We start from the raw sequence: 27601 nt of genomic DNA on the forward strand, positions 1-27601 counted from the left end.
CTTAAGAAGGCCTTAGGGCGCCAATCAGACGTACGACGGGTCAGCGCGCCCTCACACGTAGACGTGCCTCCGTTCGTGACCTACGTGCGTGTGCGCGTGCGTTCGTGTTGACGCGAATGCGCTCGTTGGCTTTAGCGCGCGTCAACGGGAAACGACGAGTTCTCCACGACGGATCTCTACGGGTGAGTCTCTTGAACACGATCGGAGTGCCCGAGTGGTCGTGACATTGCCCCCCCCCAAGGGGCAGCCTCCGGATGCCCAAACGAGCCACCTTATTCGGGTAGGACCTCTTGAAGGCGCGGATAAGTCTTTTGGCGTGGATATTGGTTTCCGGCTCCCAGGAGTTTTCTTCAGGTCCATACCCTTTCCATTTGACTAAGAATTGAGTCTGGTTTTGCCTCTTCCTGCAATCCAGAATAGCCTCTACCTCGAACTCCATTTCCCCATTGACCAGTACGGGTTCCGGAGGGTTAGAGATTCTGTCGGTGAAGAGGTCCGTGACGGTGGGTTTGAGGAGTGAGACATGAAAAACTGGGTGGATTCGGAAGGACTCTGGGAGTTTGAGTTCGAAGGCCACATCGTTGAGTTTCCTCTTGATTGGAAAAGGACCTATGAACTTGGGGCCCAGCTTTTTAGAAGGGCAAGAGAGTTTAAGGTTCCGGGTAGACAGCCAGACCCGGTCTCCAACCTTAAGGTCCAGCTCCCCTCTTCTTTTGCGATCAAATACAACCTTATTATGTTCCTGTGACTTGGCCAGGGTTTCCTGCAGAAGCTTGTTGTTCTCCTCGAAGAAATTCAGGTTTCTCTGGACCGCTGGTACGGAGCACTCGGGAAGGTCACCAGACAGGAACAACGGGTGAAACCCAAAGTTTGCGTAGAACGGGGATTGCTGGGTGGCCGAATGAACAGTATTATTGTATGCGAACTCCGCCATTGGTAATAGAGAAGCCCAGTCGTCTTGGGAGAAGGACGAAAAGCAGCGAAGATATTGTTCCAATGTTTGGTTTGTTCGTTCGGTCTGACCGTTGGTCTGCGGGTGGTAGGCTGAGGATAGGCGAAGGTCAATCTTCAAAGCTTCGCATAGCGCCTTCCAAAATCTTGAGGTAAACTGCACCCCCCTGTCGGAAGTGATGTTGGCAGGAATGCCGTGAAGCCTCACAATTTCTCTTATAAAAATGTTGGCTGTCTCCGCGGCTGAAGGGGTGCCCTTCATGGGCAAGAAGTGCGCCATCTTGGTGAGTCGGTCGACCACAACGAAAATCGTGGAATGGTTCTCTGAAGGAGGGAGTTCCACAATGAAGTCCATGGAGATCATTCTCCATGGTCTGTCGGGGACGGGTAGTGGTTTCAGAAGGCCCCAGGTCTTTAATTTGTCGCCCTTGCTTCGGATGCAAGTGGTGCAGGCTTGTACGTACTTTTTACAGTCGTCCTTCATCCGTGGCCACCAGAAGGTGCGTCTAAGTAGTTCCAGTGTCTTGAATGATCCGAAGTGGCCAGCCAAGGGGTGGTCATGACAGGAGGCCAGAACCAGAGTTCGGGCTGCCTGGGGGACGAAAATCTTGCTTTCATGCCAAAGAAGGCCATCACTGGAAGATAACGGAGTGCCAGCTGGAGGAATGGTGCCTAGGGACGCCTGCTTGAGCTGAGAGATCACGTCTCCTTGAAGAAGAAGGAAGTTCCCCGCCGGGAGAATGGTGTCAGAAGATGGTAAGTTCTCCGGCTGACTGAACATACGGGACAGAGCGTCCGGCTTAGTATTTTTGGATCCAGGACGGTACGTTATGTGGAATACGAATCGGGAAAAGAAGAGTGCCCACCTGGCCTGACGAGGCTTGAGTCTCTTGGCTGACTTCAGATACTCCAGGTTTTTATGATCTGTGTAGATCAAGATTGGATGAGTAGCCCCTTCTAGTAAATAACGCCACTCTTCAAGGGCGGACTTGATAGCTAAGAGCTCACGGTCTCCAACATCATAATTTCTTTCAGCCTCTGATAATTTGCGGGAGAAAAAGGCGACTGGGTGGAGTAAGGACTTGGGTCCCTGCCTTTGGGACAGTATTGCTCCTACAGCTATTTCCGAGGCGTCCACCTCAAGGATATATGGCAGAGCAGGATCGGGATGTTTCAAGACCGGTGCAGAGACGAATAGGTCCTTCAGTGACTGGAAGGCTTTTTGTGCTTCAGGGGTCCACTGGAACCTTTGGTTCTGTTTAGTCAGTCCAGTGATGGGAGCGATGATAGCAGAAAAATCTTTAATGAATTTGCGGTAAAAATTAGCAAAGCCTATGAAACGCTGGACTCCCTTTTTATCTGAAGGAGCAGGCCAATCTTGGATGGCTGAGATCTTCTGTGAGTCCATCTCTACTCCTCTTACCGAGATGACCAAGCCAAGGAACTGAATGCTCTGCTGTTCAAAGGTACATTTTTCTGGTTTGGCATACAGACCGTGGAGACGGAGACGGGTCAGTACCTTCTTCACGTGTTCCCGATGAATGGCTAGAGTGGAGGAGAAAATCAAAATATCATCCAAGTAAATTATAACAAACAAATCTAGATAGTCCCTAAAAATATCATTAACGAAATGTTGGAAGGTGGCCGGGGCATTGCATAATCCAAAAGGCATCACCAAATATTCGTAATGCCCAAAGCGGGTACGGAAGGCAGTCTTCCACTCGTCACCCTTCCGGATGCGTACAAGATTATAGGCACCCCGAAGATCTAACTTCGAGAAAAACCTAGCAGATCCCAGTCTTTGGAAGAGTTCAGGTACCAATGGCAGGGGATAGCGGTTTTTGATGGTAATCTTATTCAGGGCCCGGTAGTCCACACAAGGGCGTAGCGAGTGGTCTTTTTTTTCGACAAAGAAGATGCCAGCGCCTGCCGGAGAGGTGGACGGCCGAATAAACCCCTTCTCCAAACTGTCATCTAGGTAAGATTTTAGGGCACTCAGCTCAGTCTCAGAAAGAGGGAAGATTCTCCCGAAGGGGATTTCTGCCCCCGGGAGTAGTTCTATAGGACAGTCATATGGCCTATGAGGAGGCAGGGTCTCTGCACCCTTTTTACTGAAAACGTCTAAGAAGGCGTGGTATTGCTTGGGTACCGCTAGTCGAATATCATCATCATCAGATTCGGAACAGAGGAGAATTGAGGAGTCCCCGTCAGGGTTCTGGCAGCAATGCTGATGACAGTAGTCCGAGGGGAACTCGATGGTCCCGGTGGTCCAATCAATCCGCGGATTGTGTGCCTTCAACCAGGGCATGCCGAGGATGATTGGAAATAGCGGGGACTGAATAACATCCAGGCACAGAAGTTCTTGATGAGTCCCGGCAATGACAGCAGGTAGAGGACTAGTTTCCAAAGTCACCGGTCCTGAGCCTAAGGTAGATCCGTCAGCCAAGTATACGGAGAGTCCCTTTTCCCTTGGTCTGAGGGGGATCCTATGTCTTCGGGCGAAGGATGAGTCGAGGAAGCCACTGCAAGCACCGGAATCAATAACCGCGTGGGTTTGGATAGTCCTTCCTGGGAGCTGCAAAAGGACAGGAACAGCTAGATGAGAAGTGTTATCAGGCAGCATAGGTGAGGGAACAGGAGGAACAGGAAGACACTTACGTATCTTGGCTGGGCAGGCATGAACAAAATGTCCTGGTTCTCCGCAATACAGGCACAGGTTATTGGTCCGGCGACGTTGGCGCTCTTCTGGTGTCAGAGACGGGCGCAGGAGGCCCAATTGCATGGGCTCTGGGGTGTCCAACGTGGATGCAGATGGAGCAGGGGGAGTAGGGTGACTAGGCACCCGTGGTAGCATCCAGATTGGACGGGTAGCCGAAGAAGAGCGTTCCTGGCGGCGTTCTCTCAGGCGTCTGTCGATCTGGATGGAGGTGTCTATTAGAGCTTCTAATGTCCCGGGGATGCCTACACGGGCCAACTCATCTTTCAAGGCCTCGGAAAGGCCCAAGCGGAACTGAAAACGCAGGGCCGCGTTGTTCCATTCCGTGTCTGCACTCCAACGCCGGAATTCCGAGACATAGTCCTCCACTGGTCTACGACCCTGCTGCAGGGCACGTAGGGCTGCTTCTGCGGTAGCAGCTAGTTGGGGATCCTCATAGAGCTTAGACATAGCCTGAAAGAAGGTATCCATGGAGTCAAGAGAAGGGTCTTTACGCTCTAACAGACGGTGTGCCCAGGTCTGAGGTTCATCTGTCAGCAAGGAAATGATGAATCCCACCTTCGTTGCTTCAAGAGAAAAGGTCCGGGGTTGCAAAGCAAAATACAGCTCGCAGGAATTGCGGAAGGCCCTAAACTTGCTTCGGACTCCCGTAAATCGTTCCGGAGTTGGCACCCTGGGTTCCGGTGGTAACATAACTACCGAGGGCGAAGCATGGGCCCCTGGAGCGGCCGGTGCTGAAGCAGATAGTGCCTGGACTTGTTCCTCCAGTCTTCCGTAGCCCTCCTGCAAACTCTTAACTGCTTGCGTAAGGCCGGCCAGATGATGGCAGAGCTCGTCCATGGGGGAGGCTCCCTGCGCGGGCTCGGACATGGCTGTCCAGTACTGTCACGTACCTGGTGATGGAGCCCGGAATGCAGGGAGCGGCCCCTCGTATCCCCTGGCTATTGAACCCCTGGAGATGGGAACAGGTATTTCAACAGTTCAGGGGGCACAAGTGCCTGGCAGGTGGTATAGGTCCAGTTGGTCAGCTGGCACAGAGAACAGGCTGGAACAGTGAACGAAGCTTGACGGTAGAAGGTAAGCACTTGTGCGGGGACTGGCTGGTGGATAGACGTCCCGTAGAGCAGGAACTCAGGTAGGTAGCAGGAACTGCGGTAGTCAGATACAGGCCGGGTCAGCAGGATACGATCAGCGTGGTACAGAAGGATGAGGCAAAAACGTAGTCAAGCAAGCAGGAGTCGTGGGCAGGCAGCAGTCAATCAGAGTCAGAGAACAAGCCGGAAGTCGGGAATCAGATAACAGGTTCAGGTTTACGAATAGCACGGATCACGGACACGTTGTAGACTGGACAGCACGGATGGAAGGGAGCTCGTGACTTAAGAAGGCCTTAGGGCGCCAATCAGACGTACGACGGGTCAGCGCGCCCTCACACGTAGACGTGCCTCCGTTCGTGACCTACGTGCGTGTGCGCGTGCGTTCGTGTTGACGCGAATGCGCTCGTTGGCTTTAGCGCGCGTCAACGGGAAACGACGAGTTCTCCACGACGGATCTCTACGGGTGAGTCTCTTGAACACGATCGGAGTGCCCGAGTGGTCGTGACACTGGGTCAGCATCTACCCCATGTAGGTTTCGTGTGTCTCCTCCCTCCTCCTCCTAGGCATCCCCCTGTCCTTTCAGCCAATCAGGTGACGGGTCTCTGGACCCGCTTCCTGATTGTCTGTGAGGGGGGATCAGTGTGAGAATAGCAAATTCTCTACTATAACAGCACATAGTCATTCAAAGAACAAAGTGATGCCCTGAATGTTTTCTGGCAGAGGTGCATTAATCATTAACCATTTCCCCCTGGGTTGACATCATATAACGTCAGGGACTTGAAGTGGTGATATCTGGATGATGCACCCTCTGGCGCTTTTCCTGTTTTGCCCGTGTGATTGTGGAGCCAGAGAATGAATCCAGCGGCAGCAGTTTACCACAGTGCTGGCTGTGGACCACATGATCCCCAGCCATCTCTGAGGCTAGAAACGCTGGCAGGTGTAAACACTGAAATTTTTATTTTATTTTTTTGCTGGGAAGCCTGAGATGTATTTATTATTATTATTATAATTATTATATATTTTCTTTTTTTTTTTTTGTATCTCGGTCTTTCCAGCATAGAGGAGAGATCTGGGGACTCTCTGTAAAGAGGACCTGTCATGCCCTATTTCTATTACAAGGGATGTTTACATTCATTGTAATAGGAATAAAAGTGATTAAAAGAAAAGTTATAGGGAAAATGTAAAAATAAAAAAACAAACATAAATGTTTAAAGCGCTCCCCACCCCTTCGTGCTTACATGCAGAAGCGAATGTATACGTAGGTCATGCCCGCATATGTAAATGGCATTCAAACCACACCGGTATTACCGCGATTGTTGCAGCGAGAGCAAAATTTCTGCCACTAGACCTCCTTTGTAACTCTAAATGGTAACCGGTAATTTTTTTAATTTTTTGAATTTTTTTTTTTAAAGCGTAGCCTATGGAGATTTTAAGTGCCATAATTTGCCACCATTCCACAAGTGTGCACAACTTTAAAATGTGACATGTTGGGTATCTATTTACTCGGTGTAAGATCGTCTTTCACTTATTGCAAAAAATTGGGGTAAATATTGTGTGTTATTTATTTTTATTTCATGAAAGACTTCTTTGTTTTTTTGTTTTAAATTGCGTTTAAAAAATTGCTGAGCAACTACCGTGTGACAAAAAATTGCAACGACTGCCATTTTATTCCCTAGGCTAAAAAAATATATATGTGTGTATGTGTGTATGTGTATATATATATATATATATATATATATATATATATATATATATATATATATATATATATATATATATATATATATATATATGTTCTGAGTAATTTTCTAGCAAAAAAAAAACTAGGAAAGTGTCAGAATTGGCTTGGGTGGCAAGTTGTTAAGGTGACTGGGCATTGGGTGTGTACATATTTCAACTGTGTATTTTGCTATTTGCCTGGGGGCTGGACCTCGGTTTAAAAAGAAAACATTATCTTCCAGAACACAAATAGCTTAAGCAATATAGAACTCAAAATTAGTCGGTAAGATCAAAGAACATTCCAAATGTTTGTTATCCAAGAAAATAAAAAATATATATTTAGGCATGTAGGGTTGTAAAACACTGTGGCTTGTCGAAGAACATAGTACTGTGTAAAGGTCAGACTATTGGCAAGCAATAATCTTCTGCAAGCTTGAATGAGCAGGATTAGGTGGCTATAGAGCCTAGAGTCTCCTAGGTTTGGATTGGTAAAGGTTTTGCTTTGTTTTGTTAAACGTGTATAATCCATTACCATAACTCCCCCTGGTCTGTGTATGTGATGTACATAGATGGACTGCTATACATTTCAACTTTTTTCTCCTTTTGTGTCTTTTGCATGAATATATCATGTTTCTATGTATAATTTCTCACAGCAGTATAAGAAAGGCACATACCTGAAAGTCCAGCACACTGCTCCTCTGTTTATACAAGGACCCTCAGTGATTTCCAATGGGTGAACCTAAGATCTTCATTGTAGCCACCTAATGCTTTATTTAATTCTCTTCCTGTGACCTTCCATTCTATATCTCGTTATAATAACTGAGTTAAATATGCTAAGGGATATGACTCTTCCAACTCGAGGATTCTGGGATTTGTGTCTATGGTCTCTTAGCAACCTGCACTTCATCTCCAAGGCTCCCATCCATAATGCTCCCACTACGGAGACTTGCATCTGTACAGTGATTGTTGGATGTAAGGTTAACTCTTGAGGAAAAGCAGTTGATGCTTCCCTCAAAGAAAATCAGGCTCATCTGCACAGCTAGATCTGGCCATACACTCATTTGGATTCATGCTGAACCAACCAAAATTAATTCTATGGGTGGCCCTGTTGGCCAGATCAACAAAAGCCAAATGAAAAAAGAAGCTGGGTAGAAAATGGTCAACTGAATCAGATGCAGGCACTGTCCATGTATTCAGAATACAATAGTCCGCAGCAGGAGATTTGTCCATCTGTGCTGTATAGCATGGATGTAGGAATCTTTTCAGATTCTTTCAGCCTGCAGGTTGTACATGTATGGCTAGCTTTGTACCCCGATAATTGTCTTTGTTGAGATCATGGCTAGGTATTAAATCAATCCTTGTCTTGCAGCTGCTAAAATTGTCTTAGTAGGCTTAAAGTGGTTGTAAACCCTTACACACCACTTGTACCTACAGGTAAGTCTATAATAAGGCTTACCTGTAGGTACTGGAAATATCTCCTAAACCTGCACGGCGCATGCACACAGAAGAGAGGGCACAATCGTGTCATTTCTATAGGGCCTGTGCAATAACTGTCGGCTACCGTGACTCCAGCCAGTCACAGAGTCAGAGTCCATGGCCCCCGAAGGAAGAGGGGTGAAGATTGACGCGGCCAGCAGCGGAGACCTCGGGGACATTGCAGCCTTCTTTTGCAGGTAAGTGCAGCATACTGGGCTAGTATGTGATGCATATTAGCCCATTATGCTTTTACTTTGCAGGGGAATAAAGAGGAAGTAAAACCCATCAGACTTCTACCCCCCCCCCCCTTTTTTTTTATTTTATATATTTGATGCAAACTTTTGTCTGAGCTTGTTGAATGGAGGGCTGATTGAGATTTTCATTTTCATGCTGGGGACTGGGCTGCCAATTCTAGTCGATGGGGTCACTGAGCTGTGTGGAGATCCGAGGGCAAGATTGTTGGCTCCTCTATTTGATACAGATTAAGCACAGTTGATCTCTGTAATTTGAGATCACTGTGGTCCAGTAAGTGGCCTCATTGTCTTATGCCACGTACACTACACACAATCTGCCCGTGTGTGGGCTCAGGCGGACTTTTGTTTCTCAAAAGTCTGGCGGACTTAGAAGTTTTGACTCAAAATTGTCCGCCAGACTGCCGAGTCATCCGTGCGCTAGTCTGCCGGACTTTTGAAATGAACGGACTTGCCCACACACGGAGAAAAGTCTGTTCATTTTGAACGTGGCTCCGGGTAGATGGAACTAGCGCAGGAGGTCAATGTTGCCGCCTCCATCGGCGAGATTGACATGTCACTGGCCCCGTCACCTGGTATGGACTTAAAGGGGAAGCCCTATGCCAAAAAAAATGGCATGGGGGTCCCCCAAAGCCCATATCAAACCCTTATCCGAGCACGCAGCCTGGCTGGTCAGGAAAGGTTGTGGGGACGAGCAAGCGCCCCCACCTCCTGGGCCGTACCAGGCTGCCCGCCCTCAATGTGGGGGGGTGCTTTGGGGAAGGGGGGCCCTGCGGCCCCACCCACCCCAAAGCATCTTGTCCCCATGTTGATGAGGACAAGGACCTCTTCCCGACAACCCTGGCCGTTGTCAGGGGCAATGGGCAGGGGGCTTATCGGAATCCGGGAGCCCCCTTTAATAAGTGGGCCCCCAGATACCGGCCCCCACTCTATGTGAATGAGTATCGGGGTACCATGTACCCCCCTACCCATTCACCTGGTGAAAAAAAGTCTAAACGAAAAAACGCAACACGTTTTTAAAACAATTTATTGCACAGCTCCGGTGGTCTTCCATCTTGGGGTATTCTCACCGGACTCTGCTATCTACTGCTAGCTCTTTTACTAGCGGAGGAGCCCGGCTTTCTGCTTCGTCGCCGCCGGCGTTTGGGGGTCCTCTTCCGACTTCGGGGGTCTTGTCCTCCTCTTTGGATAGTCCAATCGCGTGTACCCGGTATTACAAGCACTTTGAGCACTTTTATATGCACTTTGTGTTAACAATTATTGATTTTTGATCAAGTGAGTGATTTATGATTTTTTTTATTTTTTTCTATTTTTTACATTAAATTTGATTCGCTATTTTGCCCATTTTGATGTGTTGCATTAATACCTATTATTTATGAAGTGTTTATCAAATGTTCATTTGTGGAAGTTTATTTCATTTTTCTGAGTTGGTCATTTAAGAGACAGCACACTTTTTTTTTTTTCTTTTGCCATGTTTCCTTTCTTTGCATGGTGTGAAGTCTCTTAAAGGGGTGAATGCACAGTCAGGGCTTAAACTAGGCGGGGGGGGGCACATGCCCCAGATGATACCTCTAGGGGGATGCCACCAGGGGTTCTGTCACCCCCCCCCTCCCCACCTGCTCTTGGTGAGCTGCCTTAATGTAATTACACATGAAAGCGGCTCCAGGCTTGTGTTTCAGGCATTAGTGAATGCAGTTCTGGAGTGTCCCCACTTGGGTGCCTAAGCCAAGCCCACAGACAAACATGCACCCACCTTTCTTTAAAGTGGATGTAAACCTTCCATATACCCAGTGAAGTAAACAGCCTCAGATGATACATGGGGAAGAAACAAATCTCCCTACATATGTTTTACATGGATATCTGCTGTCTTGACCTTTATATACTGTTAGAAAGTGCACGTTCTATTAGAATTTTCACTTCCTCATTCCCCCTGTAGGAGTTGATTATTGCTAGACACTGTGAGACAGCTGATTGGAGGAAAGGCACACACCTCCTTCCCACACATGCAGAGCGTGCCTGTGTATAGTTTAGCAGTCTGCTAATCTATTTATAGCAACCTCCTCCATACTCTTCTATCTCCCATCTCAGAGAGCTTGTCAAAAGTTATAAGGCTGATAAGAGGAACAGGACAAAGCTATGAGATAAAGTGATTTGAAGAAAGATACAACAAAAAAAAAACCTACAGATAGATGTGCCCAACTCGAATTTCATGAATCGGGTTTACATCCACTTTCGAGTGGAGTATTTTGGGATCAGGCAGTATCTCCATTCTCTGTGGCAGCGGCACTTTTCGAGGAACTGTCAAACACTCTACCTACTGAGTAACTAAAAATAATTCTCATAGTACTGACAGGAGGATTATCCCCAAGATCATCATCATTAGAATCGCATACTATTGCTCACAGAGAATGCTTGTGCAAGCATCTCACACCCATTCTCCAAGGTCACCAAATGTAGTTACTTGCAGTAACTTTATTCCCAATAAGGGAAGCAATGAAGCCATTGCGCTTCATCTTTTCTATACCAAATATTAGTATTGCACTGATACCAATATCGCTGCTGATACTAAGCATTTGCACAAGTATCGATGCTTGTGCAAATGTTCCGATTCTTTTGGGCTCGGTTCTTTTAGCTGTCAGTAGGATTCCTCCACTGACAGCTGAAACGATTCTAAAAGCCAGCAATTATCGTTTAGGCTGGGTTCACACCGCTGCGGGGGGAGAACCGGATGTGATTCGCACAGCAAATCACATCCGATCTCCGTAGCGCTGCGAGTTCAGCCATACAGATAGTATGGCTGAACTCGCAGCGGTCCCGCAGCAAACTCGCACGGGACCCTTTTTTGGGTCCGCAACGGAATCGGATCGCATGGGGGTTCACACCATGCGATCCGATTCCTGTGCGAGTCGGCAGATCGCACTGTGATATGCCGACGGATCTGGGGGTGTCATTAACATAACATTGACACCCCCAGCCGTCCGCATAGGGCAGTGTGAACTGCCGGCGGGAGGTATGCGATGCGGGAAAACGCCGCGGATTCGCGGCGTTCCCGCATCGCAGCAATGTGAACCTAGCATTAAGGAGCGGGGCCGCCACTTCCCCAACAACCGATGACTCGCTTAGCTGTCAGTAGGGTTCTCCAATTGACAGCTAAAGTTTTAAATGATGTCCCAGCAAATGGAGCTGTGAAAAGAAAAAAAAAAGCAACCGGACAACATTTTATCAACAACATTGCTCAGCCACTGATACTGATAGATAAAAAGAAACAGGGTTTATTTTTGTTTATACATCTACAGATCAAAGGGATGAACTTTAATATGTAGGTGAAGTCAGTTTAAAGCAACCTGTCAAGTAAAATTGTTTTTTTATTTATTTATTTTTATTGAATTTTCATGATTAACCCATTATTAACCTTTTAATTTACTCTAATCAGCCTTAATTAACTCATTATTCCCCTTCTCCATTTAATTATTTTTGCTGCTAATTTGTTTGTTCATTTCTATTTTATAAATTGTTAATAATTAAAACTATTTTTTTGTTTGCTTGGTTCCCTATTATTTTTCAACCTTCAACATATATTTAAACATTTCACATTGAAAAAAAATCACAAAGGGAAGAAGTATTGGTACTCGGGGGGGGGGGGGGGGGGGCATAATGGCATCAGTGCATCCCTACCAAATATAATAAAAGTGGGTCTTTTTTAGAATCTTATTTTCACCTACAGAAGACAGGCCCATGCACTTTCCATGAGGCCACAGATGAGATGCATGTTCATTCTAGAACAAAATCATTTGGTGGAGGGGGGGATTATGGTGTGAGGTTGTTTTTCAGGGGTTGGGCTTGGTCCCTTAGTTCCAGTGAAGGGAACTCTTAAGGCGTCAGCATGCTAAGATATTTTGGACAATTTCATGCTCTCAAATTTCTGGGGACAGTTTGGGGTCCAACATGACTGCACACCAGTGCATAAACAAGGTCAATAAAGACATGGATGAGCGAGTTTGGGGTGGATGAACTTGACTGGCTTACACAGAGTCCTGACCTGAACCCCATAGAACACATTTGGGATGAATTCGAGTGAAGACTGCGAGTCAGGTCTTCTCGTCCAAACATCAGTGCCTGACCTCACAAATGCACTTCTGGAAGAATAGTCAAACATTCTCATAGACACACTCCTAAACCTTGTGGACAGCCTTCCCAGAAGAGTTGAAGCCGTTCTAGCTGCAAAGGGTGGGCCAACTCAATATTGAATCCTACGGACTAAGACGGAGATGCCATTAAAGTTTATGTGCCTGTATAGGAGGCATCCCCATACTTTTAACAATCTAAAATTAAATTTATATAATATATACACATACAGTATCTCAAAAAAGTGAGTACACCCCTCACATTTTTGTAAATATTTTATTATATCTTTTCATGTGACAACACTGAAGAAATGACTCGTTGCTACAATGTAAAGTAGTGAGTGTACAGCTTGTATAACAGTGTCAATTTGCTGTCCCCTCAAAATAACTCCACACAGCCATTAATGTCTAAACCGGTGGCAACAAAAGTGAGTACATTCTTAAGTGAAAATGTCCAAATTGGGCCCAAAGTGTCATTATTTTGTGTGGTCACCCTTTATTTTCCAGCACTGCCTTAACCCTCTTGGGCATGGAGTTCACCAGAGCTTCACAGGTTGCCACTGCAGTCCTCTTCCACTCCTCCATGATGACATCACAGAACCTTCTATTTGAGGATGCCCATGTCCTTAATTTTCTTGTCTTCTGCAATCTTTTTGCTGGCTTCCTTGTGCATCATCTATAGAAGAGGCTTCCTTCTGGGACAACAGCCATGGAGACCAATATGATGCAGTGTGGAACGTATGCTTTGAGCACTGACAGGCTGCCCCCCCCCAGCAATGTTTGCAGCACTGTTAACGTTTATTTCCCAAAGACAACCTCTGCATATGACGCCAAGCACATGCACTCAATTTCTTTGGTCGACCATGGTGAGGCCTGTTCTAAGTGGAACCCGTCCTGTTAAACTGCTGTATGGTCTTGGCCACTGTGCTGCAGCTCAGTTTCAGGGTCTTGGCAATCTTCTTATAGCCTAGGCCATCTTTATGTAGAGCAACACATTTTTTTTTTTTTCAGATCCTCGGAGAGTTCTTTTCTATGAGGTGCCATGTTGAATTTCAGTGACCAGTATGAGAGTGCAAGAGTGATAAACGCCAAATTTAACACACCTGCTCCCCATTCACACCTGAGACCTTGTAACACTAACTAGTTTCATGACACCGGGGAGGGAAAATGGCTAATTGGGCCCAATTTGGACATTTTCACTTAGGGGGTGTACTCACTTTTATTGCCAGCGGTTTATACATTAATAGCTGTGGGTTGAGTTCTTTTGAGAGGACAGCAAATTTACACGGTTATACAAGCCTACCGACTACTTTTACATTGTAGAAAAGTATAATTTCTTCAGTGCTGTCACATGAAAAGATATAATAAAATATTTACAAAAATGTGAGCGGTGTACTCCCTTTTGTGAGATACTGTATATGCCCACCAACAGAGGGCATTTCCCTTACTTTGGACATTTTTTTTTCCTTTTGTGGTCTTAAAGAGGAAGTAAACCCTGGTGTAGTGGTAAGCACTTTCCTCTAGCAGCAAAAGGGTCGCTGGTTTGAATCTTAACAATGACACTAACTGCCTGGCATTTGCATGTTCTCCCTGCGTGGGTTTCCTCCCACATTCCAAAACCTGCTGGTAGGTTAATTGGTTCCTCTCTAAATTGGCCCATGAATGTGAGTTAAGAACCTTATATTGTAAGCTCCTTGAGGGCAGGGACTGATGTGAATGTACTGCGTAAATTGACGGCGCTATATAAGTACCTAAAATAAATAAGTCTCATAGTGCAATACTGTTAAAAATGCTCAATTTATTAAATAGAATATTGCACTTACAAAAGTCAGGAATAACAAGCATTTTTCAGAAACTTCAACAGCTCGGCTGCGGTGTCATCCAACGAGCCTCAGCGTGATGATTTCCCAGTACTAGCCCCGCCCAATGCTTTTTCCCATATAAGGCGTCCTCTGGGATTGGAGGTTTTTTCATGGATTAGTTAAACAAGTAAACATACGAGATCCTTTACTGAGGTATTGCTGATAACCGTACAGTTCTTAAAATACAACATCAACACAGTTCCTATACAGAGCTATTCTAACACCTCATAGAGTGTGCATACCTTATACAGAAGGCAAATCTACAATGCAGTCTCTTTTAATGCAAGAGTCCCTTTCAGTATTAATCCACAAGAGGCGCTACAAGTCCCTGAAAGTCCATGATTAGCAGTAATGCATAGAGGCAGAAGACCATGACTAGCAGCTACGTCTATAGGGCCCCCAGGCTTGGCATCCCCTCCAGGAACCCTAATTGGGCTCCTATTTCCCCCCCCCCAAAAAAAGGGGGTAATCACTCCAGCAAAGTAACCAGCTACTGTACATCTTTGGTAGAATTTACCTAGGGTCAACACTGGCTTTCACACTGAGGCGATGCCCTGGCAGGACGTTAAAAAATCTCCTGCAAGCAGCATCTTTGAACCGGTGAAGGAGCGGTGTATACACTGATCCTGCACATTGAAATGAATGAGCAACGCCACCGAACTGCAGTAATTTTTAACCCTTTTTCGGCAACTAGCAGGGGTTAAAAGCAGCCAAAAACGGCGGCCGAAAACCTCTGCCAAAAAATTTAAAGTGCTGCTTTACCGCCGACGCCCCAGTGTGAAAGCAGCCCAACAGCCTAGTTATCCCCCAGTTCCCAGGTCAACCTAAGGACACTGGAAAACATTAAGACATTGTAACATTTTGCACCTAGCTGGCTCAGTTAACTTGAGGACAGACAGGAAAAACAGGAACACGGGGGGGAGGGGAACACATAAACCCATTGTAGGCACCTTGCCTACAAGTCTGCTCCATGTCTTGCTCCTGGGCCTGTTTTTTAGCTTTGTAAATTAAATATAGAAAATGTGTAATTAAAAAAATACTCTTGTAGCGATCAGCCCATTTTCTGAGATGCAGGTTCTGGCTCTTATTATTTATTATTATTATTATTATTATTGTTATTATTATTCAGGATTTATAAAGTGCTACCAAGTTTGCACATTGCTTTTATTCTTTTTTTTCCACAATTCCCTTGACAGATGGACACACCCAAGTGATATGTTTCTTTTCATCAAATAAAGTGTATCTCATGGCTATTCCTGACTTTGTGAATCTGTGGTCTGCCCACATAGGATCACATTTATTTAACCTTCTGTAGCATTATATACATGTAGGTCGGTGCAATTAGGCTTTCCACCTGCTGGTGGCCTAGTGGCATTGTTGTTGGGAAGGGGAGTTTTGAGAGCGGATTGATTCCTTTCTGATTCGGTCTAGTGCCTTGTGAAAGGAAGTGGTCTGATTGGACAAAGAATTTGGCAGCCATCTTGGGTGATGGAACCTTTTAAATCTATAAATCTATGTTGTTTTGGCACATTTCTCGTGAGTGGTATGTGACGGGAACCTGCTCGTTCGGGACCGTATCTAGCAGAGGGAGGGGTCCCAGAGGAGAAGGGATAGTAACGAGAGGATATTTCTTCATTTTATACTCTCTGGTTATTGGTGCTGAGGTATAGAGCCAGTGCAGTCTGCACAATCATCCTTTTAACCTTCCCAGAAGTTTCACTGCTCCTGGTAACTGAAGCCATCCTTCCGTAATATACCTTGTAAATGCGGGAAAAGTATGTTTTCTGGACTGATATGTCAGTGCTAACAATCAGTTGTTCTCTTACTACAAACAAGCTTGCTCAAGATTTTAAAAATATCAACAGTGCATTATAACAAACAAGTGATTTGTTTGTTTTGAGAGTGATTCCTCCCAAACAAGGTACCCAACCCAGGTCCTGCCTACATACTTTTCCCTTCACCCATTGCCCTATTCAGCTTCCAGGAGGCATGGAAGGTCCTTCTTTTTTTTTATGTAAGCTCGGAATACCTGGAATCGTAGCATACACAAGGCTACAAAATCCCCATATGACAGTTATAATTAGCTCAGCACTGCCACATGCTGCTCCATAACCAGAAGTACAGAGTATATCCTCCCATTCCTTCACTGAATAGAGAAGTAGAAGAGCAAAAGAAAGCAAAGTATATGTTGGTGGTTTATAGGGAATTAAAGCAAATCTGTTACTTTACCTTGAATTTGCAAAGCAAGGGTTTTGCCTTAAACCAAGCTTAAGGGGGAGCAGTTGGGGGGTAGTAAAGTTCAGTACAGACATGTGGTTTTTACTACCCCTTAAACACAAGTGTAAATGAGGCTTAAAGACAGACTTGAGTGATCATTTGTATTTAGCCTGAGAGCAGGGGAAGCTGGCTCCAGCTTTTCCCAGGTGATCAAAGATTTCTTACCTGCCAATAGCTTATGTGTTGAACAGGCATGGCCATACATGGATCGAAGGCTGAACAAAAGCTTGGCTCCTATGCGTCTGGTGTTATAACGCTATGCAAGTGAGCTTCAAAGAGGGCCATGACTGGCAGGATGATTGATGAAGTTACAGAGATCAAAGGCATTGAAGAGTGACCAGGATACATTGACATGGACAATGCTGCCCCTAGAGGCCAATACAGCAGGATGGACAGTAGTATAATATATTGAGGAGGAATACCCCATAAATACTGTGATTCATCAAAAGTCTAGATGGGATGGCAATGGGGTTGGGTTTGGATGGTGTATGATTTAAGTACAAAAGGGCTGAACGAGTCAAAGAGCTCTCGCTCTCTCCTTTTCATTCTTGGCTGGTGCCTGGTGGCTCTGAGCCGCATGGCTCTCTCCCTTCCATTTTGAGCCTCATGGCTTTCTCTCTATCCTCTTGAGCCCAGCCGAGGAGACTGTGTGCGATAAGTATCTTTGATGTTATTGTATTATATGTTCTGTTATATGCTTTGCAATATCTTTCTTTAGTATTTTCATGTTGGCGTTTTCCTATTTTCTTGGGAAATAAATAAGACGCTGTTTTATTAAGCAGTGTGCTTGTTTTCATAGCTAACCTTATATTATTGTGATATCAACAGTAACTATCAGAGTATTAATAGATGAACTATAGGAATAGACAAGGTAAAATACATTTATGGAATAAATGGAGGAAATCCATGACCACCCTCGGATAATATTTATTTCAGAAGTTATTTCAATTCCAGGTTTATTTCAGGAGCAAGCGCACACACAAGTGCCTCCATAGCATTTTTTTTTCACATAAATAGAGCTTTCTTTTGGTGGTATTTAATTACCACTGTGTTTATTTTTTGCTAAACAAACAAAAAAAGACAGAAAATTAAAAAAAAAACTAAGTTTTTCATATTTTGTTATAAAATTTTGTAAACAGGTAATTTTTCTCCTTTACTGATGAGGCAGCACTGATAGATGGCACTGGGCATTGAGGTGGCACTGGTGGACACTGATCAGGAGGCTCTGATTGGCACTGAGAGGTGGCACTGATAGGCATCATGGAGAGGTGGCACTGATGAGATGGCATTGGTGGGCACTGATTTGCAACACTGGTGGCCACAGAGGTGGCACTGATAGGCGGCACTAATGGGCACTGGTAGACAGCACTAATAAGTGACACTGATGATGAGGCACTTCAGGGCACTGATTAGCAGAACTGATTAGCAGCAATGGTGAGCACAAAGAGAAATGATGTCCCTCCAACAGAAGCCGCTTAACGGCTTTCTTCTTTTCTTCGCGCTGACAGGGTGAGGAAAAGAGAGAGCCCATAACCAGCTTCGGTTTACTTCGATGATCAGCTGTCATTGTCTGAAAGCTGATCACGTGGTAAAGGGCCCACTGTGATTGGTCCCTTATCCTATCTGTGACCAGCTGAGTCCCAAGAACTCATGATCAGAGTGGGGGGGCGCGTGGGCAGAGTGAGAATGGGAGGACATTCATGTACACCTTCCTGGCATTTTATGCCTGTGCTGTAGCTGTCTTTCGGGCTATAGCGTGGGTGCCGAGTAGTAAAAAGAAAAATAAAGATCAATCCTTTACAATCACTTTAAGCCCTGTGAACATATCTAAATCAGAAGACTTTCTTCTGTCTTTCCACATAGAAGTCGTTAATTGATCACAGATAATCTGCGACCGTATGAGTAGCTATAGGTATTCTCTCACTTATTCTTGTATTGTCTTCACAGAATCCGGCAGAGGAAGAAGTAAACAGTGCGTCGCCACTGAACACAGCAGGTAAGATCAGCCAACCCTAATTAATAAACAAACCAATGGCACAAACCTCAAAGCTCCTTCTGTGTTGAGCAAAGGTGTGAAATTCTGTACCTATGTTCTGGTTTAATACAATGGGCTATTCAGATTTCAGTTGTTCACAGCTGAAGTTCAGCCCTGCAGCATATTGTACAAACATGCTTTAAGACGTGGCAGATAATTTACACTGAAAGCATTTGTGTCACGTGTACCAATGTCTCATGTCAGTACTATTCAATGTAAATTAGATGTGTTTAGTCATTGAAATATCATCATTATTGTAAAGTAATTGCCTGTAAGCAGTGTTGTCAGCCCTGTGTGTGTTTTTTCCCTGTGGGATTTCATACAGCTCCTCCTTATTTCTTAATGCCTTGGAGGTGCAGGGCTGCTGTTAGAAATCATGGGGCCCTATACTGCTTTCCTAACAGGGCCCCGCTCCCACCCCCCATAAAATACCAAATGATATTTAAAAATACACTAAAATCATTATTATATGACATATTTACCGACCCCCGTTGCCCACTCTCCATCCTGAAACATCCTCTTGTGTACCCACAGCAGATGCCAGTGGGTGGCGAGAGGAAGGAAGCCAGCAAGCTGCAGGGAAAAGGGGTGCACAGGGGGGCCCAGAAAGCAGGAATATGGAGCTGCGGATGCTAGAACTGATCCCCCTGCAGCACAGCTGGAGGTAGGGAGCAGAGGAAAAGCTGCCAGCGCTGCAGGAGGAGGCAAAAGAGGATCGTTATCTGCAGTAAGACAGTACAGTTGACCCTCCTTTGTGTGTGTGTGTGTGTGTGTGTGTGTGTGTTGTAGGTTTTTTTTTTTTTTTTTTTACAAGAATACTTATTGGGATCAGTCCACTTAAATCTCTAGAAACAGATCAGGTCATTCTAATTATGTCCAATACTTTACCTCTGTTCCCCCAAACTAAAGATATTTAGTTTTTGTTCATCTGCACAAGGAAAGAGCGGGCATCTAATTACAAAAAGTTCCACAAATGCCAGATGAAGTGCACAAAGCGCACTGAACAGTGCAGATACCTTGCCCTTTTCAATCAGGCACTTTCCCCACAAATAGATCTTTCTTTTGGTGGTATTTGATCACCACTGCGTTTTTTATGTTTTTTATTTTTTGTGATATAAACAAAAAAAAATTACCATTTAAAGAAAAAAACATTTTTTTTTACTTTCTGCTATAAAACATAGCCAATGAAAAAAATGTAATTTCTTCATAAATTTAGGCCAATATGTATGTGTTTGTAAAAAAAATAAAAAATCCCAATAAGCGTATATTGATTGGTTTAGGTAAACGTAATGGCATCTACAAACCAATGCAATGATCAGTGCTAAAAATGTGCACTGTCACTGCACTAATGACACTGGCTAGGAAGGGGTTAAACATCTAGGGCAAACAAAGTGTTAACTGTGTGCCTAGCCAGTGTTTTTGTGTACTGTATGTGCTACTTTCACTAGGGAAAGAGATGAATTCTAGTCTCTGCTTTGCAGCGACACAGAATCCATCCTTCCCCCCTGTCAGAAGGGAGATCTGCCTTATTTACATCCCCGTTCTGTGTGGTTTACCAACAGCTAGTGGTTGCCAGAGGACATTGAGTGCCCAGCACCAGCATGTCGGCTTCTGCTGTCAGAAGTACAGGATCACGTGTGTGTGTGTGTGTGTATATATATATATATATATATATATATATATATATATATATATATATATATATATATATATATATATATATATATATATATATATATAATATATATATATACACACATGCATGATCCTGTGCAGAGCTGCCGCCCTGTAGCAGTAAACCTGGTAGCAAGTGGTTAATCTGTAAATTATGAATAAATATGTTGAGCTATCACAAATCATTAATTTATAAAGAGTGCATAAATCATATTATTAAATATGCACCTTTATACAAATAAAGCATCTTACCAAACATTTAGACTCCACGGCTCGGCACTTTAGAATGATAGGTCCTACCTGAATGGATAGCTCCAGCTCCCTCTCCCAGTTGATGTGCCTCAAGCCTATCACATTTAAGAACAGCATGCCCCACACAGCCACTGGATCGCTTTACATAAACTTGCCTCAGCGACTAACACATAGCCAGAAAGAAGCAAGGAAATCCCATAGTGAAGTACGGTTAAAGCCAATTTATCAATAAAATTGATAAGTACTCCCAAACAAAACCATATCAAAGGGCATCTTGCACAGTCCAGTTGGACTGACGTGCTGACGTCACTGCTGAGCTCTGCCCTATGTACGTTTCGTCCGACGAGACGCCTTCCAGGGGAAACAGAGACGAGCTGGCGGCTGTCCGATATGCCGTCCTTTGTGATGTCATATACCAGGCTATTCAATGTGTCGCCAACTGCCAATATATGAAAATAAGACACACAGGAATGTTTGATAAAGGTAAAGTACCAAATAGTTTTTTACTGATGTGACTTAAATTTGTTTACATACTTGTTCTCTCATATTTTGGTTGTTGTATTACATATAAGGAAATTTAGATTAGAAAATTGAGCAAACACTCAATTTGCAATCATTCTGCCTTTTTTCTTATCATTGGTTGATATAAGATAATCATATTTGAAATATTTTGTTTTCAATGAGCTGGCCATCTGTCTTATCACACATTGATAAGATTATTTACATTAGGCAGGCTTATTTCTTTTAGGTGTATATAACCTTTCAACTATTGTACTTTTTTATTTATTTAAATATTGCAAAAGTAGATGCAGTATTTAAGTATTCTGACCCTAGGTGTGTTTGTTGCATATATTGATTATGCTTAGGGAATTTATCATGGCAGCAGATGTCATCTTATGACTCTGTTAAATCGGCATTCTGTATGTATATGATATGCAAGGGGGAAAAAAATTATAAATAAAAAAAAAACAGCAACTCAAAAGCAACTCTCATGTGTGAGATCACAAAGAATCCATCGATCTAAAAACAGAGTCACGTATAACACTTGGGAAATCCATACTATTCACGAGCATGTCAACATAATATTGATAGGTGCAATATAAAAGTCTTTATTCCAAAAAAAGGTTAAAAGTAGCATGAACATCCAATTTTACACATGTCTTATGTGATGGGAGAGAGGCAGGTGCAGGACCAGGGTAGTGAAAAAGATAGAGGCGTCACACTCCTGAATTCCCAAGTCAAAGTTCATAGATGCATTCCAGACATTCCAGATCCCATATGCTATTAGCACCGCATGTGACCATCACCAGAGAAAAATGCCTGCTTACCAGATATATTCAACTTGTAAGAAGGTCAAAAGCGCCTATGGCTGATTACCCTGCCAGGGCCCTTGTCCTGCGGTCTGCTCAGCACTCCGGGATCCTGTAGACATTCTCTCCCGTCCTCTCGTTTTTCAAATATTCAAGGATATTCCACTCGGGGGGAAGATGCTCCACATAGTGTGAAATCCAACACTTTTATTTCAGAATTAATACATTAAAAAAGAGAGAACATCTCCCTAAGGCCTCTTTCACACGGGGCGGATCAGTAAAGATCCGCCCCGTGATGATCCGCTCGGTCAGCGGGGATCGCTCCGTTGTCCCCGCTGAGCCGGCTGCGGACAGGGCGGTCTCCGCACACTGTGCGGGGACCGCCCTGTCAGCTCTCCGCTCTCCTCTATGGGGATCGGACGAGCACGGACTGTGTGTCCGTGTTCATCCGATCCGCTCTGCAGACGGACAGAAAAATAGGATTTTCCTCCGTCTGCAGAATCGGACATTTGTGGAGGCGGACAATAGCGGGTGTCTGCGGATGCTCATCCGCAGACACCCGCTATCCCATAGGGATGCATGTATGGCCCGTATTTCATCCGCAAACGGATGGATGAAATACGGACATACCATCCGCATGTGTGAAAGGGGCCTTATGCAAAAGGTAGTATAATGGCCAGTACAGATAAAACCGAACGCCACGCTTCCGGGACTTCATAAGTGTTACTAAGCAAAGGAGCATTCACTATATCTGGTCTCCCACAGTACACAGAACATGGAATGCAATGCAGTAGTTTTACTAAATATAAACTGATAAATACCTTTTCTCATCAGCAGAATATAACAGTCTAGTAACTTCTATCAGTGTCTGGTTAGTTTGTAGTAGGAATTTTCATTCTACTCCGACTGTCCTATCAGGCTGCAGGACCCTTGATCCTGTGCCGATCAAATGCACTCTCCCAAAAAAATCAACTCTCTAGCCAAACTGAGCATGTGCAGCTTGTCCCCTATGATCTGTTCTATCAGGAGATGGGTTGGAGACAGTGGAAGAATGGGAGGATCAGTGAAGACAGGATCAAACAGCCTTTTGTACATTTGCGGAGCATTAACTCCTTAGGTTCCACAATGAGTATAACCAGCATGCTTTACTGCATATGCACACTGATTTTACTGTTGTAGGTTTTTAAAAAAGAAGTATGGGTTCACAAAAAAAAACCTACACATACATGCTCACCTAGATGGCTGCCCCCCACTGGCTCTACACCAAGAATGGAGTTCTCGGTCTCTAGAAAGCAAAGGGCAGCCTGCTGAGAGGCTGAGCCATCTGCCAACCAAGCTTCTGGGCGGATCCCAACAATATTGTCAAGATCCCTACAGAACCTGGACCAGCTCTGTGATGTCAGATTACAGTGGGCTTTAGCCCATTTTTGGTTGAATCTTCTCCCTTTAATAACATTTTCTGCCCTCCATACTGGTGTTGGTTGGGACTCCTTTTTATTAATAAACTATCAGATCCTCCTGAGACTCCTTTTCAGTAAAAACACATATGCCTAGTACACACAATGAGAAATTGGAGGAAAAATCTCCCTTTCGGAGTAATCGTCTGATAATCTATTTTTTCACAGCTTCTGACAACTGATCACGACAGTTCATGCAAAATTATCTGAAGGAACAAGTGTGAAAATTGTTTTTGTAGGACAACAGAACAAACAATTTTCGTCTAATCAGTACATTTTATCCATAATAAATTGAGTGAACAAGACCGTGCATGCTCTGAAACAAAAGAATACATTCCAATACAATACAATACATTACATCATTGCGGTAAATGGTATTCTGTTCTACGAGAATTTCCGAAGCTCTAGTAACCTATTAATTTTTGATATGAGACTTTCATGCAAAAATACAGATGATCATTTGCCCGATATTCTCATTGTGTATATCATCTTTATAGTACACCATCAAGTTTTTATTTTTTTTAAAGAAATTAAACTATGGACAAAATCAAAAATGCATATTAGCTTTTGGAAAAGATAATTGTTCTGTCTCATAATCCCACTGCTAGGATAAGGGCAAATGGAGATATATCCGAAGCAATCACCATAGCCAACGGAACCCGGCAGGGTTGTCCGTTGTCTCCATTGCTGTATGTGTTAGCCATGGAACATCTAGCGACAGCCATTCAAAAAAACGGAGCTATACAAGGAATAAAAGTGGGGGGAAAAAGAATATAAACTGTCCATATATGCGGATGATCTGCTGGTGTATGTTACGAATCCATGGGTGACACTGACAAATTTAATGCAGGAATTAAAACGTTTTGCTAAAGTAAGTCATTTTAAAGTAAATTTACAGTAAATCAGAGGCGCTGAATATAACATTAGAAAACAATACAGTAGAACTTCTTAGAAACAATTTTTCCTTTAAATGGCAAGCAAACGCAATTAAATATTTGGGAACATTTATCCCCAGAGAAATAGAAAATCTCCAAGAATTTAACTATCCCCCGATTACGAAAAAAATAATAAAGGCACTTCAACAGTATGATAAGGGGATCTTTTCATGGTAGGCTAAATATTGTAAAAATTGACATATTGCCCAAAATCTTATATATATTCTAAACTATCCCCATATTTCCTCTAACAAATGTATTGAACCAATTACGGATGGGGATGAGGAGTTTTATATGGGCGGGTAAGCCGGCTACAATTAGTAGAGAGACATTAAGTCGATCAAAGAAGGATGGTGGCCTGGCCCTTCCAGATTTATCGACATATCTTAGAGCAGCGTTTATAACAAGGATAGTAGACTGGTTCCATAACGCAGAATGTAAACAGTGAGTGAAGCTTGAGAAGGAGGTTACAGCCATGAAATTAAAATCATTACCATGGATAAAGAGAGAGAAGCGTCCCCCTAATCGGGAGATGCCCTTCCTGGTGGTGGAAACAATGAAAGTTTGGGATCAATTGCTGAGACAGGGGATAGGGTCATTGTACATAGACCCTATGACCCCTCTCTTCGACAACCCAGAGTTCCCACCAGCATTGGAGAGAGGTTCTTTTCAGAAATGGCGGAGAGAAGATAGCAGGGTGGTGGAGACAATGGATCAAAATAGACTTCTCCCACTGGATACTTGGGTATAGAATATAAAGCTAAATGGATGCAATACTGCCAGCTTCAGAGATATGTCCTCTCTCTAATGAAGGAGGGTTCAATTAATAGAGCGCCTACTGACCTGGAAAAAATATTGGTAAAGGACCAGAGACCAACACATATCTTATCTAATGTATATAATTACCTAAATTCTAGAAACGACGTGCAAGAATTAACATATATAAAAAAATGGGAGGAAGAGCTGGGTATCGCTATCCCGAGGGTGAAGTGGGAAAAGGCTATAATAGCAACACATAAATTATATAATATCCAATAGACATCAAGAGAGATGGTATAGATGCCCACTGGATATGTATAAAATCAGCCCAGAGAATCAAGAAATATGCTGGAGATGCCAAGGGGTTAGGTACAATGTCACATATTTGGTATTATTGCCCTGGGGTCCAGAGTTTTTGGGAAAAACTGTTCAAAATATATACTGCAATGACAGGAATCCAGATACAGCCCGACATATTGATATCAATACTATCAATGATACCGGGCTCAGTGAAGAATATAAAAAAGGGTATCCTTAAATATTTAACAGCAGCACAAACCATTATAGCCAGGAAATGGAAAAGTAGAACAATACCCAATATAGAGGAATGGGAGTCTGAGATGGGCGAGATTGGTGCCCTGTAAGAGAGGATGGAGATAGAAAAAGAAGGAGATTAAAATCTCACAGGTATCATGGAGAGAGTTGTAGAACTAGGAGAGGCGATGGGAAAGAGAAGAGATGTCGTTGTCCCCCCCCCCCCCCCACCCTTTTATTTATTTATTTGTAAGTGTTAGAGGTAGCAGTAGAATGAATGTAAGGATACCAAAGGAACAAATGTTGGTGTGAATATGGGTTATAAATGGAAATATCATATTATTAAAGATATGGATTAAAGAAGTAAATAAATACATAAAGAGAGGGTAATATGAGTTAGGAAACGGTCCATATTAGGCAGAAGACCATAGAAAATAATCCATATAGAAAATAATCCATATAGAAAATATGTATTGAATATATGTAAATGTATTTATAAAAAATTGTAAAATAAAGTTTAATAAAAATTTTAAAAAATGCATATTAAATGCAGTCTCTTAATAGCAATAACACATCCATTTTTGTTTTTATTAATCCTGCCTGTAACATAATTACCAGCTGACCTGCCAGTAGGTTCATTTTTCACCTTCCTTTATTAAGGTGACAAGAGTCTTACATGGGCATATCGTTTTTTAACAGAACTTCAAAGTAATCTTAAACCCTGAGCGTTTTTTTGTCTAACACATTGAGCACAATAAAATAAACATTTCTCAGTCACATTGAAAATGTTTGTTCAGGTCTGATCTCCTATTATATGGTTTCAGAAAATCTAAAGGAAAATTTATACAAGAAAATGGCCAGCCTTAATTTTCAGGGATTTCCTCTCATTTCCTGTTTGGTTATCAGACAGGAAGTGAAAATAAATCTCTGCAATAGGGGACAGATGGTGGAAAGAAATCTGTCAGTGGTTATAACCCTCTATTGCTCTATCCAAAATAAAAAAGAAAAAATTGTCTCTAGTTCTACTTTAAGCAATAAATCTGATACAGTGGTGAGAAACAATGACTCTCTTTTTTTTTAAATTTTATTTATTTATTTATTTATTTATTTTTTATGCTATTGAAAGACTGTTATATGTCCTCCTTTCTTCCTTTTTTACTGTTTTTGATCTATCTTTCTCAGTATTTTTTAGTCATTACACATTGCTATTTCAGGTACCACTGAAGCCACAGGAAATATACGACAACCAGCAAGAATATCACAACCTGCTGCCAACCCTGCTAGGACTACTAATACTACAACTCCAGGACCCACTCGTGTCTCTCCAGGACCTGCTAGTGTTCCAGTAGCTGCTAACAGACCTCCTGCCCCTAGGCCCGTAGGTCCTCCTAGGAATCCTGGTCCTCCTAGGAATCCTGGTCCTCCTAGGAACCCTGGTCCTCCTAGGAACCCTGGTCCTCCAAGACCTGGGGCTAGACCAACTCATGTACTTTACAAGCCTGCAAAAATATCAACTCTCAGGAGATATTGTGTTCCTCTTACAACAGCTGCTCTGGTGGTGGCTTCACTTGTGGTCATAGCTATACTGAGTAAGTGCAGAAATATATATTTTTATGGGTGGCACTCCAATATATATTTGCCACAAATGTTTCCTATTTTTAGTGTAGCTTCTTTTCTAATATAACATAATGTGATATAACATTGTTTTCAATATAATTCATAACTTGGCAAAACTTGTTTCTTAAGCGAGCGATACATAGCTTAAACTAGCAATTGGCCATACTTTGAGCCTTTGGCATTTATTGAGCATTTATGGCTGGCCTTAGTCTTGGATGGAGAGAGTAAGAGTGAGTATCCTTGTAGGGTTTTAACTGCGATCCAGGGCTTGGAGAGCTTGACCTTCACTTTATGTCCTCCTGACATGTTACCAGACAAGAAGGGATTGTAACTCTCCAAAAGCAAGTAAAAACAGAAATAAAAATGCTTTTGTTTAGTAGAGTAAGGGAAGGCAAACCCCCCTGCCAGATTTTAATCCTGTCACCAGGGCCAGTGCTAGACTATTTTGTACCCTAGGCAAGACCAGCTACTTGCAACAAAAAAAGTCTAAAAACAGTGGAAATCTTTGATCTCAGCAAATGCAGCCTGTGCAAGGCTGCTTTTCACCTCCCTAACAGG

General features: G+C 43.4%; 2 protein-coding genes across 3 annotated transcripts in view; one reads left to right on the plus strand and one right to left on the minus strand.

Moving 5' to 3' along the window:
- SMIM35 (small integral membrane protein 35) overlaps positions 1–7368 on the minus strand; it is a 75050-nt gene extending 67682 nt beyond the window's left edge. The window contains exon 1 of the mRNA XM_077456867.1: positions 7155–7368. The gene's annotated coding sequence lies outside the window, so the exon portion shown is untranslated. The remainder of the gene's footprint in view (positions 1–7154) is intronic.
- The window catches only part of LOC143933809 (transmembrane protease serine 4-like), an 81880-nt gene that overhangs the window by 15359 nt on the left and 38920 nt on the right, over positions 1–27601 (plus strand). For both annotated transcript variants that reach the window (XM_077456866.1, XM_077456865.1), the window contains exons 2-3: positions 18418–18466; positions 26641–27015. In XM_077456866.1, coding sequence (XP_077312992.1) covers positions 18418–18466; positions 26641–27015 — 424 coding nt within the window. The remainder of the gene's footprint in view (positions 1–18417; positions 18467–26640; positions 27016–27601) is intronic.

Source organism: Lithobates pipiens, unplaced genomic scaffold (genome assembly GCF_037356315.1).
Source record: "Lithobates pipiens isolate NorthernLeopardFrog02 unplaced genomic scaffold, aLitPip1_a1.2 Scaffold_27, whole genome shotgun sequence".
Classification (NCBI taxonomy): domain Eukaryota; kingdom Metazoa; phylum Chordata; class Amphibia; order Anura; family Ranidae; genus Lithobates; species Lithobates pipiens.